This window comes from Neopsephotus bourkii, unplaced genomic scaffold (assembly GCF_033783945.1).
Source record: "Neopsephotus bourkii isolate Nb327-2 ecotype Australia unplaced genomic scaffold, CSIRO-AGI_Nbou_v1 NB_1279, whole genome shotgun sequence".
Classification (NCBI taxonomy): Eukaryota; Metazoa; Chordata; class Aves; order Psittaciformes; family Psittacidae; genus Neopsephotus; species Neopsephotus bourkii.
The window spans coordinates 4,396,534-4,415,648 of record NW_026901764.1 but is presented as its reverse complement, the minus strand read 5'-3'; the positions used below and the strand labels follow the sequence as shown (position 1 = coordinate 4,415,648).

General features: G+C 35.5%; 1 protein-coding gene across 1 annotated transcript in view; it reads left to right on the top strand.

The window, feature by feature from the left end:
• Nucleotides 1-19,115, top strand: part of DNER (delta/notch like EGF repeat containing) — a 126,693-nt gene that overhangs the window by 45,574 nt on the left and 62,004 nt on the right. The window contains exons 2-4 of the mRNA XM_061365243.1: nt 3,723-4,019; nt 12,851-12,945; nt 15,331-15,497. Coding sequence (XP_061221227.1) covers nt 3,723-4,019; nt 12,851-12,945; nt 15,331-15,497 — 559 coding nt within the window. The remainder of the gene's footprint in view (nt 1-3,722; nt 4,020-12,850; nt 12,946-15,330; nt 15,498-19,115) is intronic.

Below are 19,115 nucleotides of genomic sequence, written 5' to 3'. Positions count from 1 at the left end.
GTAGGTGGAAAGCCAGTGTTACTGATTAAAATTTCTCCTATGATCTGTTTTTATCACAACACATGAAGGAGCTAGTTGCCTAAATGGCAATCAGCTAAAGACACTTCACAGATGATCTTAAGGTCCTTTCTAACCCTAACTATTCTATGATTCTATATTTGAAAACCACAACATTTTATCCTTGTAACTGGAAAAATTATTTCAGGGAGCCATTGAGGAGCCATTTGAAACTTTTGGACTATGTCATCTTTTAATGTCTGAAGGCTACTTCAGAGGTTTTGAGTGGTACCATACATATGTACAATACCAGCCTTCAGAATTTTTGAGGAAACTTCACTTTGTTAACTGGTTGATGTTCACTATGTAGAATGGATATAAACAAACTGCTGAATTCCTAATATGAGGACTGGCTTCATTCTGTTTGGGTTTTTTTTGTATTTTAACAAAGTTGCGCGCTGGCATAATGCTGTCTGTGGCTGTAGGCAGCAGCAATAAATCTGACTCAAAAGTTAGTTTTGTACTAACAGACCTAAGAGGAGAGCCATAGGTGGATGACAGGTTTTGCACAGTTTTTAAGAGCTTATCTACAGCCTTCTCTCTAGGCTTACCATTCTATTTTTTGAAGCTCTCTGGGGGAATCTATTTGGACTGTCTCCAGGTAGAACAAGTAGAACCACTCTGAAGAGATGCTGAATGAACATAAAATATGACAAATTAGTGTCACCACAGGGAGTACCAGTAGAAAGATTGTCTTTCTGCTTGCAGAAGTCTTGCAGATTTACATCTTGTTATATTTTATCTTAAACTGAAAATTTAAAAACATTTGGACTGGCTGGCAAGCAATCCATGTTTGTGAGTGTGATTCTTAAACAAATCTAGTGTTTATACCATATTTAGTCTGCCTTTGGAAAGTTAACTGCAATATGAAGGGCACCTTAGAATGAATCTATTTTAGGATTTTATTGGAAAAATGCTCCAAAGATTACAACTGTCCAGGCATCTGGAATAGTAATTGCATGCAAATATATTTTATGATTTTTAGCTCAGCTTTGTCAGCTGAAACTGCTGACTGTACCTATTTAGTCACTGAATGTATTAGGAAAACTGACACTCTATTAAACGGAGACAGGGTGATGAAAACAAGAGACCTAGATACTATATATATTTTCTTAATCAAGATTATTGAAATTCTACACCTAAATATAGTCTAGAATTTTTTAGTAATGAACATACTATGTTTGTCAAGATGTTTCACAGAGCCCTTGCTAACCATTCCATCTCACCTCGGAGAGGACTGGAAGAACCACAACCAACAGAGATTAATCAATTTTATTTTGTCGTCTCTTTTGAGCTGCTAATTAAAATGAACTTTCCGTAGTTCAACAGAAAACTTACATGCACAAAGGGCATTGCATTGTTTTGATAGGCTTGCTGAAAGAAAAATGAGCTTTAGAACTAATAGTAACTAAGAAAAGGGAATGTTAATTTAAATCCTGTGAAGTATTGCGTAAAACAAAATTCTGAGTGCATCACTGAAGTTCTGCATCTGCACTCATCTTTTTTTATTCTTCATCTAAACCAAACAACCTTAATTATTTTCACTTCCACTGTGTGTGGAAGGTTTCTGGAGATTCATGGGCAGCAGTAAGCAGTGCTTTTCACAAAACACATCTTTTTCCAGTCAAATGAGCTCTAAACAGTTTACAGCAAGTAACATGTTATCACAGAACACTTTTTATTATCTTGCTTGTAAAGTGAATGGTTGTATTTAGTAAGGGGAAAAATGCTCTTTATTTTTTAAAAGAATAACCACATCTTAGGTGTGATGAGAACAATTATATTTCCTCTGAATAGAATAAATGCTGATTCATTAACAGAAATGAGTTATGTGAATTTGGATTAATTGTGAAAGAGTGAATGAAGAGCTTATCCAATGATAGGATAGTTGCGTGTCTTTGTAACCTAGATCTAATCCAAGGAACAAGAACATGAAAAAGCCGTTGCAAAAATTTTTTAAACTGGGCTTTGTTTACACATCAACACTTTTTATCTTCAACACTTTTAGGGGCAGAATTTCTGTCAAAATCTTGGCTGCTTGGCAGTGGGAGCAAGCTTAAAATGTAACTGACAAACCACAGAACAGAACAGGGGTTTGTTCCTTCCTAGAAACAGTTATTTTCCTTTGTGTCATTTAAACATTATTTTGCAGAGAATCAATTTAGAAATTGTTCTTAGAGAACTTACATATTCTGCTGATTTGCAGGAGGAAGAGACATTCGGCATTAACTGTCTCCGAAGTTAACTTTCATAATACTGTTTCCTTTGTTTCTGTCAAAAAATGTTACAGAGGTTGGGTTGTATAAAATTCCAGCCAAAGAAAGAGTTTTGGCTGAGGTCAATAATGATACTGTTTTACATAAGAAAGTGTAATATTAGGATTTGGATATTACTGGCACCAGGCTTTTGAACTGATGGAAAGGTAAAATTCATAGTGTAGACCCTTTGCTTATGTAGTTCCTGTGATAATTGAAACAAATGCTTAATAATAAAAAACTGTTGTGTTTTCCAGAGAAATATAATAAGAAGGGAAGGACTGGAATATCGTACAGGGGAGAACTAGTAACCTTTAGGAGTGCAGCGCTTGGGTCAAATTTATGTTTAAAGACTGAGAAAAAGTCTGTTTCCAGTTATGTGTTCTCACTTCGATGTGAAGACAAATCAAGAAAACTGCCTGGCTGTCTTGGTGGTCAAATAGTGACAGTGAGTCAGCAGTGTGATCTAGCTCTGACTAAGGCAAACATATCTTAAGTACTAAACTTTGGAGTTCAGGGTGCAAAAATGAGCACATGAATGGTGGGCTTAGCCTCTATAAGGAGAAAGCATGACATATCTAGTCTATGAGAAGAAACTTGAAAAGTTTGTAGATGTAGTCTATAAGTACATTATGGATGTAGACATCAGCACAAAAGAGGGAAAAATTTAATATGAAAGTAAATGATAACATAAGAAACTGAGTACAAACTGGCTGTAGAATAATTTAAGCTAGAAATTGGAAGAAGGCAAGCAAGCCTAGGACAGGATTTTTCCTACATCAGTGAGCTCAGTCTTGTCCTATGCTATTACAAATGGTGTTCTAAAAATAAACACATTTTTGCCCCAACTTCCTAACTCCCCTAGAAAGTTTTCAGCATTAGAATGAATCAGATTCTGAAACTGATGTCCACTGAACAAAGTGCATGTGAAAGGCCAAGCTGTTTTAAAATGGACAGTGAGTCCACAAATAAGATTGCATGATGACAAGGCAGAGCTGCTCCATGACCTGATGATCTGTAGGTGTTCTGTGCCCCATCCTTATCTCTGTTACTGCATTATATTTCTAGATGCTTATGTTTTCCCTGGATAGGTTACTCTTTTAAGACTGTTTCTGAAAATTCCCGATTATCAACAGTGTCCATGTTCTTACTTTGTGCTTATCCCTTTGCTTGGATGTGTCAACAGTGAATTAGCATTAAATGGTCTGAGAAAAGTGAATAATATGGATTAATATTCTTCTCTAATCCTTTGAAATTGCTTCCTTGAAAATTCATCAAAGATGAGCTTGGTTCGTAAATACATTTAGAAGATAAATATAGGAGGGGAAAGAATCTTCTTTTTATTATCTTTGTAAAGGTTAGACATAAATCCTTTATATGCAGTAATTGACCTACATATGTTTTTCCCAGTTTGTTTCAGATCCTTGTGCCAGCAACCCCTGTCACCATGGTAACTGCAGCAGTAGCGGTGATGGCTACCTCTGTCTCTGTAGTGAAGGCTATGAGGGAACAAACTGTGAACACTCAATCCACAGCCTTCCAGTCTCTGAACGGACAGAGCTGACATCACCAGAACACAGCAGAGTAGTCTCATCCACGCTGGAACCTGACATCATTCTTCCTCATTCAAAAGCAACTGTGACGTTACCTGCGTGGCAGCCAAAAGCCGGACAAAAAGTTGTAGACCTGAAATGGGATGAAACAGAGGTGAGAACATTCTGTCTAAATAAAAATACACAGGAAATAACTTTTGTTATCATTGTTGGGTTGTCATTTGTGCATGACTTCACTGATATCTATATGAGAGACTGAAGATATGATACATGGCCTGAGTTAATATGCTAGTAAAATTAAATGCAAACAAATTTGATACTTGTTAAGAGCAATAGGTTGAAGTTGGCCAACATGTTTTATTGGGTGTTTTTTTTGGGAATGGGATAATATTCTTCTATTCATTTGCATGACAACATATCTCCAAATATCAAATAAATTTTTTTGTCTTTGTTTTTGTTTGGATCAAGTTAGTACCAAACTAATGTTCTGAAGAAATATAATTTCAGTAGGCAAAGAATTAAAATCTTTGTGATGCCTTTTTCTTAAGGAAAAACACATTGTAAAGTAATTTCACTTAAGTTTATTCAGGAATAATTAGGCAAAACATCTGCTGTATCTGTGTATGAAGTGTTTCAAGGAGTGTGATTCTTCTGAGGTGTTTGCACACAACAGATAATGTGAAAGGAGTTTAATCCTGGAAAACGTATATTTTTTCATAATTCTTTGCTAGTCCAAATTTGCTCATGTTTTTACTGAAACATATTATTTTACATTAGAACATATGTTGGGCACAAAATACAGAGTTTGGAGAAAGCACTGAAGCAGAAACAATGATCTGCTTTTGTTACTTAGTTTCAGCTCAGGGTTGTCTCTGCATGGGTGCTCCATATGTCCTGATCAATTAAGGGTATGTTCTTTTCTGTACTGGATTTCCCTTGTGTCTTTCTCAATCTGTGCTCTGGTATAGTGTAAGTAACATTTCTGCCTGGTTTACGTTTTAGGTAGATTCACTAAGCCTTTCGGCCAAGCAGATCATTTGCAAGTGGGTATTTTAATAGCTGAAACTCACCCTTCTGCATGTCTTCTGTTACCTGAGAAATAGATATAGGTTATCAATTGCATTATTAATATAAATGTGGAAATTACTTGTTACCCTGTTATGAAATTACTTGTGTTGATATGTTTTTACTATATAGTGATGGGTCTTTTTCACACTCTTTCTAGTGTAGCATAATGACCTTCTGCTCTTTAGAATTCCCAATGAGATGCTTATCCAAAAGAAAGATTTCAATTGCTAATTCAAGACATTTTCTCTGATCTGTATTAAACTAAAGAGAATTGATTTGCCTGAATGTCTGTATTCCAAAGCCTCTTTGGTGGAGGTTTCAGGACTAAAAAAGTATTAAGCAGGAAAATACTACTTTTTCTCATAGCTTTAAAAGCTTTGCAGAGCTTAATCCTTTCTTGCACTCTTAAAAGGGAAAAAATTAGATATCTAGGTTTTATAATACAAGACTTCTACTGTTTTGATCTTCCCTGAGATTTGGGGGTAACAATTAGGCTGCTGTTATTATTTTTTTATTAATCTTCCAAGTCAGTCTGTTTCACGTTATTCTATGCTGATACTGCAAGTAAACTGATGTTCTTCATATTCTTTAACCTGTCAGCTCAGAGAGAAATTTTGCAGAATCTCTCCAAATGAAAGCTCTCAGTATCTTGCAAAGATGGAGTTTCCACAGAAGCTTTTCCAGGAAGTTTTGGGAACTCAAAAAATGAACACCTGAGCAAAGCAAACAGAGACATGATGTATGATTGCAGTCAGACATTTTTTTTTCTGTATTTCTTAAATATTAGGGATATACTTGCCAGTGCTTGCTTGACTGAGTGCTCTCAGTAATATCTGCACCAGTAGACAACATAGAGAAGCCTTTAGATAGTTTCATTACTTGGAGATCACTTGCTATAAATGAGTTTTTTTCCTGATATGCAGATTAAGGTCTACAAACACAGATCACTGAGAGAAAAATATTGTCTGTTGGTTTCTTTAAGGAATTTATCTGTGTGCTCAGCTGTTGAAAGAGAACTTTTCTTCCTACTTGAGGCAACTAACTTGTTCCACTTGCAAGAGATATGATTAGCAATCCGCATTTTCCCAGTTCAGTGTTCTTTTGTCTTAGTGTAGAAAAGATTTCTTATAGCCAATAATAGAAGAAAAAGAAGCCATCTTATTAATCCTGCTCAACTAACAGAACAAACAAAAGTTTCTGTGTACAAAATTAACTGTAAGAATAGCAGTAGTGAACTCTTATATAATACTTTTGCCTAATAGCTCTTTTTCTTTTTTTTTTTTCCAAAGAAAATCTGTAGCATTATTCACATTTTACAAATGGAGATGCTGAAGTACAGAGCAGCAAGGTGATTTACCAGGTGTACAGTCAGGAATTAGAATGCTAAGCATGTGAGTCCTAGTCTAACCTTTTATTTACACTGCAACACTACTATTCGGATTTGAGCTTTTGGAACTAGTGATTAAAGGCTACAATAAACTTGTAATTCCCCTTGCAATGGGAAAAACATTTGTTTTATGTTTTCTTAGTAAACTGTGAGCTTTTACAAGGAGAATGGCTGGATCTGGTGGAAAATTCTGAAAGAGAGTGCTCCTGCTCTGCAGCAATGGCATGTGCTTAAGGAATAATTTGGCCTGAAACAGAGACCTTTGAATCTTTGACTGCTTTGTGTGTTGCTAAATGGTTACACATTTTTGTCAAAGTATGCTATAGGTGCAGAAGGAGGCTGAACAGAATCATGGTGGAGAAATCCATTTGAGATTGCTAAATACATAGAAATGCTATCCTTCAAAATGACAAAGATTTTCCTAAGCTGTCATGAAAATAAGCGGAGGTTGCAGGAAATAGGCTTGCCCTTATGTTATTTGTTTGGCATTCCCTCTTATGATTGCTGGTGGAGTTAAATAAAGTGATGGAATATATATACTTTGGGTTTGACTTAGGACAGCTGTTCTAATAATGGTGTATAAGATTTGTTTTGGAAACTATTATTTTTCATTTGCTTATTAAAAAAGGTACCATACAGTCAAATAGGGAGACTGAAGAAAACTGATTTTGCTAGAATAATCTTATCTTTCTTCTAGCATAAATCTCTCCTCTACAGTATTTGTGTATGAAATTTACTGTGCAAATGCCATTCTGATAGAAAACTTGTAAGCACCTCTGGATGGGTGATACCCTTTATCATATTTATTTTCAAAGCACTAAGCAAAATGTCTCTAAAAGCTCAATATGCTCAAACAAAACTTATGTGAAGTTCACATAAACCTTAGTTCAGTATGTTCCATTGCTAAAAGATGTTTAATGAATTGTTATAAGTATTAGCTTTCTTAAAAATCAAAACTCTTGTATCCTTTTTAGGGACAGAATTATGCTATAGAAAGTTTAGTGAGTGCAATTATCTCGATACTGAAGCCCTGCTTGTCTGAATCCATTATAGTGGGTACGCTCAGGACTTTTGGTTGCTGTCTTTTACAAGTATCTGGATTCTTTAACTGCTCCGTGAGGAATCATCCTGTCTTGAAGTATTTGGAAGTCTGAGAAAAAACAAAAGCAAACCCCCCAAACAATGAAACAAAATCAACAAAGCAAAATACAAAGTACCTAACAATAAAAAAAAAAAAGCCCCCACACAAACAAAACCCAAACCAAACCCTGATGGCTTTACTGCCTTTCAGTGTTTTGGTGTGGAAGTATCTATGGCTGACTTGATGGGCTTTGGTTGAAGTTTATGTCCTAGCTTATTCTCTCGTGACCTGAACTCAAATGCTGCTTGTAAAGATTTGACTATGTGGAATTTTTGCTCAATGAACTTGTTTCTACAGTGTTTACCTTTATTGTTTAGAACCGCTCCATAGAGTCTGGAAGAGGAAAAGACCTTTATTTGTTCAAGGAAGCAATATTTATTGAATGACTGTTGAGGTTTAACCAAGGAGTAGGGAGCTGAGCCCCACACAGCCACTTACTCATTCCCCTACCTAGTGGGATGGGGCAGAGAACTGGAAGGGTAAAATGGTGAAAACTCATGGATTGAGCTAGACATTTTAATAATTTAAAAAAGAAAGAGAAAGAAAATGACAAAGCAAAACCCCAAACAAAACAAAAGCTGATGCTCAGTCGGTCTTCGAGCAACAGCAGCCCTGGTCAACTTCCATCCTATTTTTCTTGCTGCAAATGACATCATATGGTATGGGATGTCCCTTTGGTCAGCTGGGGTCACCTGTCTCACTGCGTTCCCCAAACTTGTGCACCCCTAGCGTACTTGCTGGCAAGGCAGTCTGAGAAGCAGAAAAGGCCTTGATGCTGTGTTCAGTATCAGACACACTGATACACTCTTCAGTAAAAGCTAAAACATGCCCTGACTGTTTCATTAACAGTCATTATTAACATTGTTTTAATCATAAATCCAAAAAATAGCACCGTGGAAACCTCTGTGCAGAAATTAACTCTATCCCCGCCCAAACCAATATAGACTGTTAGATTTTAGGAAGTTAATATTGATTTTTCTGGCCAGCTTTAGACAGGAAGGCATCTGGCTTATATGATTATCCAGGCTGTCTGAAAAAATATCATTGTTTTAGGTAACTTACTGTGCCTGATGAAGCATTTACCTCTTGGTGTAATATTGGCATTGTTAACCTGTGACAGAAATACAGTTTTAATAGTGTCATCTAGAGGACTGCCAATGCTAGAATGCACTGGATCCTCATGGAAGTTGATTGCTGACTCCACAAAGTGTCTTTTGCTAACATGAGCCAAGAAAAACAGACTGCTAGCTATAGAATTCTCTGGGTGGATATGCAGCCTTCCTCAGATCACATTTCAGTGGTGTAATAACTGGAAAGCTTTCTTCATTTGATACTGTTTTTGGATGCAGTCTGTCAGTCTTCCCTTGGTGTTCTTCAGAGAGGCACTACTCCTACTCTAAACACTTCTGATTTTCTCTCCCGCTGGTGAGATATGTTAGAAGTAAGCCTTTATTTTCTTTCTGTTCTGGATTTCTTTCAAATGTTGTCCCATATGAAACACTGGAGGGTTGAAACAAATTCATTCCCGTGGAGGCTAAGCTGTGTGACTCTAGGTAGTTTTTCCATGCTTCAGGGCAAGGGAATTGCCTTTTTTTTTTTTTCTTGTAGGATTTTGTTCTGTCTAAATGGCATTTCTGTGCCAGAAATGATCCTCGTTTATTGCTTGGTGTCTTGACTACAAGAAGATAGTAATCGATCCCTCTCTTGTGGTTCTATTATATTGCTTTTTATTTTCCTACTTTTTAATTCTTTGCAGACAGATGTTCAAGATCTTATAGTCTCCTGTTTTTTTTTTTTCTTTCATGTAGTATTTTTCCCTTGCATAAGGAAGGCTGACAAACATATTTTATTTCTTAGAAAATAGTAGATACCTCTTGCTACCCTTACAGGGCTGGAAAAGAAAAAAATCCTGCAGGCCTTAACCTAATGGAAAGGTAGTTGTATATTCAGAAAAGGCAATATTGCATGTTACGAACTTGTGTTGTTGAATTGAAAGTTAATAAATACTTAGAAGAATATTTGGAAGAATTGGCATTTGCAAGAGCATCCTTCATAAGGCATTCATTATGGCAGTTTCTGTCCTACCGAAGAAATGAAGTATCTTTCTTAATGACCATGTCAGTTTTCATGGGAGACCACCCAGAACATAGCCTTGTTTTTCCTCAAAATGAAATAGCTTTCATACTCTTTTATTAACATAAACAATGTTTTTTTGCACTGTACAGGATTAATCTGCCCATGCTGATAAGGCCTTGTAGAGTTACACGTCTAGTCAGCTTTCCAAGAAACATACTATGAAGTTTCATATACATATACAATAAAAATCTTCAGAGAACCACTTTCAGTAGTGGGAGGTTGTGTTTGTGTATCCTAGCATAAATATAGACTTAGCGTTTGTACATTACTTTTCTTAGCGTTATTGAATTAAAGGATAGTAAACTTAATTTATCAAAGTAGTAAAAGCACTCATGTAAAAATATTGCCTTGGGATTTATGTATGCATTTCAGCACTTGTTGAATTGAGTGTCTATCTCATTTTTCTGTTTGGTGTGTAGAGCATGACAGTATCTGTACAATTCACACAGTTTTTTTCAGACAAGTTGTAATATGGAAGAACACTCTGTTGCTCTTTTCTTAGGTAAAACCTGATTTCTTTTGCAATCTCATCTGCACTACTGCTATGGCCTGGTAAGGTAACCTAGTCGAGTCACTGCTGTCTTGTTAAGCTCCAGGGAGCTTATTCTTATGGAGATTTCGCTATCGCTTTTTTTTAGAATCATAAAATCTTAGAATGGTTTGGGTTGGAAAGGACCTCAAGACCATCTAGTTCCAGCCCCCCCTGCTGTGGGCAGGGACACCTCCTACTAGACCAGGTTGCTGAAGGCAATAGGGGTCCAACCTGGCCATAAAGACTTCCAGCTATGGGTATCCACAGCTTCTCTGGGCAATTCCAGTGCCTCACTACTCACAGTTTCTATGGGAGGCGCTTCATGAGGATAAGATAGAAACGCTCTTTATTTTACCTTTTAAAAATTATTTAAGTATATTTTCCCAGTGAGTTCTGTTTTAAATATCTCCTACCAGTTCTGGCAGGTTGTTTTGTTTTGTTTTGTTTTGTTTTTTAATTAATTTCTAATTTTTTTTTTATTTTTTTCTTTGGGAGTAAGACTTGCAGATTGTTTTCATCTTCTAAGTATTCTTTCTTATTTTAATTCTATGGTGGTTTTTACCCTCATTCTTCAATCTGTCAATTTTGGAGGGAGCTCTGTTCAGACAGGAAAGAGACACACTTAAAATCCTTATTCCTATTTCCCATAGTTCTAGAAAAACTGAGTACAATTTGTTTCCTAATTCAGGTGTCAAAGCTGTAATTTTTGTCTCCCTAATATTTGTCTGAAATAAGACACTGCTAGAACCGGTTTTTATTCCTTATTCTTACTGTGATGCTTTAGTTTTATTTTTGGCTTTTTTTCTACTGGGATTTTTAATATAAAAAAAATAAAAATTAAGCTGGTCTAAAATTTTATTTTGGTGTCATACTGGTTAAGATGATTGACTCTTGAAGCATGAAATCAGGGTCAATTACAAATGGAGTTCCTAGAGAAAGACATCGAACATTACAGATGTCTTAACAGAAAAGTCAAAATCATGAACTTTGCATTTCAGTCTTCTAATTAAAATATTGCCCATATGTGCTTTTCATGCTGAGTAATGCTTAATTCTGATGTGTTTGCAAACAAAAACTTTTCTGGTTTGGGTTTGGTTTGGGTTTTTGTTGTTTGTTTGGTTTTTTTTCATTTTCAAATGTTAAATCTCAGCTCTTGTTGTGAAGACACTGTGTTCATCTCTGTCTTCTTTAATTTTTTTTTTTTGTCAATTTTTAATTCTAGTTTCAAAGAGATCAATTTCTTTTACAAACTTCTGATATTGAATACTAGGGTAAATGAAAGGCTTAAATTACATTTCGTTCCCCCTTGTGTTCCAGGGTAATAGATGCATGAAATTGTAAAATTATACAAATACTTTAAAAGTGAAAGTATTTTTAGATGTAGTATAAGACTGTGTGAGAATAGAGATATTGATTTCTTTCCTTTTTTTTGGTCTTTGGCCCAGTAGGAATATAGATTCACAAAGAAAATGAAAGTTTAAATGTTGGCAAATATGAAAGGAAGAGTGTTAGCCAAAATGATTTTGGATTCATTGTGCTTTGAATGTTAGCTCCATAATTCTGACTTCCAAAATTGAAAAATTTGCAATGGCCACAATCTTTTTCCAAATTATATTTGAACAAATACAATAAAATTGCATCTCACTTAGTTTTCTGAAACTATATGTGTATTCTATGTGACAGAGAATTTAACAATGAATCAAGTAATCTAGACATTTTTGGGAAATGTGAGTTTGTCTTGCCTAAGTCAAAATCATCTTTGAGCCTTCTAAAAACTACTACTTGCATCGTGTTCTGGACTTCTGTTGTTCCTGTTTTCACAGACGTTTCATAGTAAAGTTGAAATACGGGTTTGTATTTTATTTAATTTTGCAAATTTACGATTTTCTTTGATTAATTCAGGGAGTGCGTCAGGTTGAATTTTTGCTTTGCCAGTGAGTATTCTAGAGGACTGAAAAAATAACATTGCAAAAACTGCCTAGCAATTTAAACTGATATTTTTTTTTTTTACAGTGTGATATTTTACAGGCAAGCTGATGGAAAATACCTGGAAACTACTTAATTAAAATTGCTTGTAATTTAGATGATAGACTCATTTATGCCACATAAAATATTACTTATTTGAAGTAAAATTGTCACTAGTAATGCTAATGGTTTTCATGCTGCTTTTATGAAATACCTACTAAGCACCACAGATTTGGCAAATATATCCTTCCACTTTCAACTGCGTTCGTAACTTTTACCTGGAAGTAATAAAAATTGGCAAGTGGGCCAGTATTTTTTTAATCTATGCTTGGAAAAAGATATATTTCAATATAGTAGAAAGACAATATCATTATTTGCTTTATGAATCCTCCAAGATCACCTACATTAATGACACAACATTTCTTGGAAGTTGCAAACGTTAGAGCTTTATTTATTATTTTAAAAGAACAGAAGCCTGTTAGTTCACTAAGCATGATCCCTTTTAAGGGAAGATGCTTTTAGAAGTTCACAATTATGTGCAGGATGTTTTTGTTAAAACAAAAAACTAAAGGAAGGTTATGTGAATTCTCGGAATATGTGTTGATAGCATAAAAATCTCAGTGACTGTTTTGGTTTATCCTGATGATTTTGAAAGAAGACTGCTGGACTCCTTGTGTTACTTTCTGAAAAATCTGTCACGGTTTCTTTGGCCAGATTTTCTGGTTTAGTGTTGCTTAAAACTATTCTCATTTTCAGATAACCCCAGATGTAGCTTGTGGAAATGCCAGTTCCAATAACTCTGCTGGAGGCCGGCTGATCTCCTTTGAAGTTCCACAGAATACATCGATAAAGTAAGAATATTTTCCATATGTGATAAAATATAAAAATGCCTTTAATTTAATTTGCCTGCATATTTTAGATAAAGCTTATTCAGATAGGCAGGTTTGTCAAATGACTAGAAGTGTATGAAAGAACTTCAGACAGACTTCAGGCATCTAGCAGTGCCATGTCAGCTCTTTGCTTGACATAATTTTTCCCACATATTTAATGTTTTAGAAGATGTAAGCATGTAAACTGTCTCTGGGCTATCAGAATGCATTAGAAATTAGGGCACATATGTTGAAGATGTCAGTTTGGGGAAGATACAACTTTTCCTTTCTCCTTCATGCAGTGAACGCTTATTTCCCCCTTTAATCTTAAAAAGCACTTGCTGGTAGAAAGTATTATTATTGACTATCTAAATGCATGTATTTTTTGCACTTGCATTTGATCTGGGTGTCATCATCAGCTGTGAAATCTTTGTGTGCATCCTGCAAACACACTTCTCAAACATTCTAATTGATTCTATATTGTTCACTTTTCAAACTCAGTCGTGTTCTACTGAATACTTGTTTTGTTATTTTAATTGGCAGAACATGATTTCCTGGAAAGATCTGATTCTGTCAGCTGGGATGAGACATTTTCTTATAGCAAACTTTATTTAAAATAAAAATCTGCCAACGTAGTTCTCTGGCTCACAGCTTTGCTGCAATTTTAGACTCACATTTTCCCCAAATAGCCTACTTTTATCATACTGTCATTTAATCTTTCAGAATCCCAGCTTTCAGTTAAAAAAGGCCATGCTCACAGGAAAAAACAATCTGATGCAAGCAGACAAGCTGCAGACAGTTTGGAGCAGTAACTGTTAAACGTGGGAGCTGTCCTACTCTTCCCACATCATGCCCATTCATGAGTGTTAAGCCTAAGTCAGGAAGGGATCTCTAAGTACGGATGCTCTGGTTGGGTGGAATTTGTAAGCAAACAAGTGTCTTTTCATGAAATCAGGAATAAGCTGGTGGTTTTGGATGCTACAGCTGTATTTAGGACCCTTGTTGGAGGGACCTCATCTTAAAGGAGGTTGCAGAGTGCGCAGTAATTTTTTCACACTATATATGTGTGAAATCACATCTTTAGCAGTGATTTATATCTAGGTAGATTACTGCAGGTCACTATCTATCTTTAGCTCATTCTATTATTTCCTTTACAGGTCCAAGTAACATCACTAGTTCAACTGCTATCTCTGAAAGGAAAATAATTTCAGTTTAATAATCTTATTTTGCTTTGATTGTCAGGCATGACCTAAACTGTAAAACTGGCTGCTGTCCTGTTCTCATAGTGAGATGGTCAGCTTTAGGAGCAGCAATGAGGGTTGTTCTATTGTTCTTAAAGAGGACTCAAAATGCTGCCCAAAATTTTGCTGCTTATGATGTCTGGTTGAATTTTTTTTTTCAACTTGTATCAAACTTGATTACAAAATTTTTCATTTCTTGTTTTAGATGTAAATAAGAAGTAACAAGAGAAAAACTGCCTTGTGTTTTTAGCAGGATTCAAACAATTTCAGTACAGGAAACTGTGGACCAGAATTTCATCTCTGGGTATTTCTAGGCCTGTTTTCACCAAGAGAGAATTACCAGTTTTCAGAAGTTGAATGCAGTTGCATTTGAATTTTTGGAGGATCATTCAAACATATTGGGGTTCCTTTGCAGGAAATTAATGCCAATGTTTGGGCACTTGCCAGAAACACGACAGGATTTCATTTCTTGTTTGTGGAGTTGAGTAAGGAAAAAAGTATCCTGTGATGAAGGAAACACTGACATAGATACAGTGCTCCCTAGTGGAGCCGACAGTACATATGCAGTTGTGAATACTTCCCCAGTCTGTTGGTATTTAGGAGCACACGGTGTACTCAGAGACCTTGGGACCATTACATGACTCATTTGATTTACAAGAATAAGCTGTTCTGAACCTTCAATCTGGTATGTCAAACATGAGGATTTCTACCAGGATTTGCCTCCCTGTATTGAACGAATATTTAATGTACTTCAGTAAACAAGAGGGCTGGATGTAGTTCAGCTGCAGAAAATGACGTAGATACAGAATGGAGGAACTATTCAAAAAGGGATAAATAGAAAAAACTGAGAAGGAATGCTTTTATGTAATGGTTATGTAAAACTCTTCATGGCCACTAGGATTATGCCCTTCAAGTATTAAAAATTGAGACTCTAATATTAAAATCACTCTTGAAGCATTTTTTTATTTTGTGGACATGCTAAAAACCTTCAGGCCTTTTCTTGATCCCATGTGTGCTACATGTAAGTTTTTCTACTTTATGGATAAACTTTTGTCCTGCAGTGATGTACTTCCTAATAACACCGATTTCCCTTAGTGTAAATTATTCTTATAATTTCTTTTGCCAGAATAAGGCAAGATGCTACTGCTTCTCTTATCCTGCTATGGAAGGTCACAACCACTGGATTTAAACAGTGTTCACTTATTGATGGCAGAAGTGTTACTCTTCTCCAGGCACTGGGTGGACTTGTTCTTCCTGAAGAAATGCTTGCATTAGGAAACAATTACTTTATTGGTGAGTAACATGCTGATGTTTTGTTTATCACCTTTATGTGACAGCTGATAGTTTACCCAATATTTAGAGAAACAAAGAGGTAATTTCTTTAATTTAAGTGCTGCTGAAAGATCCAGATGTTGGGATCTTGGTTCATTCAAAGCACACAAGAAGTGTCACAATTCAGTTTAAAAACTAGATGGTAATTTTTGCCTGATACCTTTAGATAATGCAAGGTATTTTATATGTTGTATTTTAAACAGCCATAAAGCTTTTGGTAAATGCTACAGTAAATAGCTCTGAATGTTTCAGGGTTTCTTTCTCAGGTATTTTATCATGGGATACTTTGTAAAGAACCTTAAGTCTGTGCACAGTAACCTTGAAAAATTATATTAAAATATAACAGAAAATCTGATCTTCTAACAGTGTTTACTCACATTACTTTTTCTCTTCTAGTTTTGTCTCCGAGTATGAAATCTTAGAAATATATGTTTCATTGGCCAAATAAATGTTAATTATATTTGCAGAAGGGATGTACGGAAAATAGGCTAATATGTTATTTTTAACTATATAGGAAATAACACTGATTTAATACACTATTTATTCATAGACACAACAGACTTAATTAAATTGAGCTTTCTGGGCAGATAGATTATTACACCAATGACATCAAAACCAAAGTCATTGTGATAACAGCATTTATTACAATATTCTTGAGTTCTGTATATCTTATAATGAAGAGTAAACTGTCACAAATTGTTATTCAGCAATCTATCATGCTTACAAATGTAAAATTAAAAGCATCCTGATGCAGAAACATTGGGCCAAATTCAAAGCGTATAGCTGATACAGGAAAGAAACAATCCAGCCCACAAATGCAGAAGTAATGCCATGCTCTCTCCTTTTTGAGCTGTCACAAAGTGACGATATTGCTTGAAGGTTGTTGATATAATAATTCAATTATAATCAGTGGTGTTTTCTTTATTTATAAAATAATATTCCAGTTCCTTTCATTTTCTTTATTCTTTACTTCCTTCCAAGACAGTTACTTTTAGATATTTTTCTTTATTTTTTTGTTTAAATTATGAGAATTAAAACTCCCTGTTTTATGCATTTGCCTTCTGATAGTTAATGTATGATAAAAGGAAGTAACAACTTAGTGAAGACAGGGTAATTTCTAAGACTTATGCTCCTAATGAAGTACCTAAAGGCATAAACTGGTCTATAAGCTCCCAGATGGAAGGCTTAAGTTGCTCTGTGGAGGCTCCACTTGACTGTACATGACATGACATAAAGCAAAAGCTACTAATTTAGATAACTAAAATTAATATTTTCTTACTCTTTCACAGCTTTTCTTGTCCTACTTGTCTCTCTGTAGCTGTCTTTCACTGAGATTTTTACTTTGAATTTACCGTGTTCTAAGTAACATGAGGGGAAAATATATCTTTTCCTTGGTTAATACAAACTCAGGTTTAGTTCATTAAAATTGTACTAATGATCTTGTTTCTTTCATGGAGTACAAATATTCTCAGACGTCTAATTTTACTTCCATCTGGTTTTTTTTTTTTCTTAGTTTCTTAGGTCTTTCTTCTTAATTTCCTGATAGTGAAATTCACTGTAGAATTTTCCAGTTGTAGTGTAATTTATGTAAAGAACATGAATCATAAATGCATATGCATGGAGCAGCAGAGAGACTCCCATAGTACAGTGATGCATTAGTGAATAGGAGCATTTGAGTGCTTAGAAAAGATGAGTGCAGATATAGTGCATTTGAATTTTTAGAAATCCTATTTATCTTAGCAAATGGATGGATTATCTGTAGTTCTTTTCATAGAAAAATGAGTATGAAACATTCCCTCTGCATATCTTTTACTCCTGCGGCATTGCAACTCTGTACTATGATATAAAAAAGTAATGGGATAACTCAACAATTTTCTGGAGTAAATTATTCTGTGTGGCCTTAATTTAGTTATAGCTTTTCCCAGAATAAATTACTTTCATTAAAACACTTGAGTAGAAGAAGGGTGAAATACTAAAGGAATAGGGAAACTGGCAGTTTCAGCACTTCCTGTATGACTTTTTAATATATGTGTGAAACATATTCTAAGGTACGATGAGTCACATTTGATGATATGATATAAAAGAGCAATAATGTAGCATGTGCTTCTATTGAAGGTACTTAATGTAGAACAATCACAGGGCCACAAGATAGTGTAGGATGCTGTAAGCACAGAATCACACAGTAAGCCTGTGGACCATGCCAGCTGATAAATTTACTTTCTATATTTTCTCCTTTCTCCCCTCACAATTTTTCTGTTTATTCAAATGAGTTTTTAAAGGATTGTTTTCCTCATAATTTTTGAATTCTGTAAAATGCATTTCTTTTATGTTTAAAAAAATTTCTAAATAGACCTCTCAAATAAAAATGGGGAAGATAGATTGAGCATGGGAATTTGTTTTTGTGTGTGTGTCTTTTGATCTGCATCTTATTTGAGTCATAAAATCATAAAATCAGAATAGCTAGGGTTGGAAAGGACCTTAAGATCATCAAGTTCCAACCCCCCTGCCATGGGCAGGGACACCTCACACTAAACCATCTCACCCAGCGCCTTGTCCAGCCTGGTCTTGAGCACTGCCAGGGATGGAGCATTCACAGCCTCCCTGGGCAACCTATTCCAGTGCCTCACCACCCTAACAGGAAAGCCAGTCCCTTATCCACCGAGTGGTCCATCCATCAAATTGATGTCTCTCCAATTTAGAGACAAGGATGTCATGTGGGACAGTGTCGAACGCTTTACACAAGTCCAGTAGATGACATCAACTGCTCTACCACTGTCCATCGGTTCTGTAGCCCCATCATAGAAGGCCACCAAATTAGTCAGGCAGGATTTTCCCTTTGTGAAGCCATGCTGGCTGTCACCAAGCACCTTGTTTTCCATGTGCCTTAGCATGCCTTCTAGGAGAATCTGCTCCAAGATTTTGCCACGCACAGATGTGAGACTGACTGCTCTGTCATTCCCTGGTCACTTCTCATTGTGTTGCCTCCATGTTTTGTTACTCAGCAAGGTACTTTAATTACCTCTTGCAAATCTTTCTGAATAAGATGGCTATGTCAAAGTTAAAATATTTAGGGAAATACTGTTTGTTTTGTATTGCCTCATGGTGACACAAGTTTAAAGTTGTTTAGACAAGATTGAAAAGTCAGCAGTAATGTACTGATTTGCTGATCATGTGATTCAGGGCATAATGTCTAGAGGATGGAAAGAATGCTGTCTTTAAGATCTAAAAATAGACACCTTGATCGTAGTGCCTCAGAGACAGTACCTGCACTGTATGAGAATGAAGGATTTAAGGGAAGGAGAAGAGTGTAACACAACTAAATAAAAAAGAGCAGTCTGCTTTCTATAATGTGATTTATAAAATGGTTGCTGCTTTTGCAAATAGGATTTGTAGTGCAGAAAAAGAGTTATGATGCTGTGATTAATGCATCATGATTATGTTGTTAATTACAGCATTTACCCCATTAGAATAAGCCCCAGTAGATGGGTAAAAGTACTAACTTGAAGACTGGCTTGTGCCTTCTGTAATGAGTTTTTAAGATTTTGTTCTACAGACATGTCAGTCTTCTAAAATAAATTA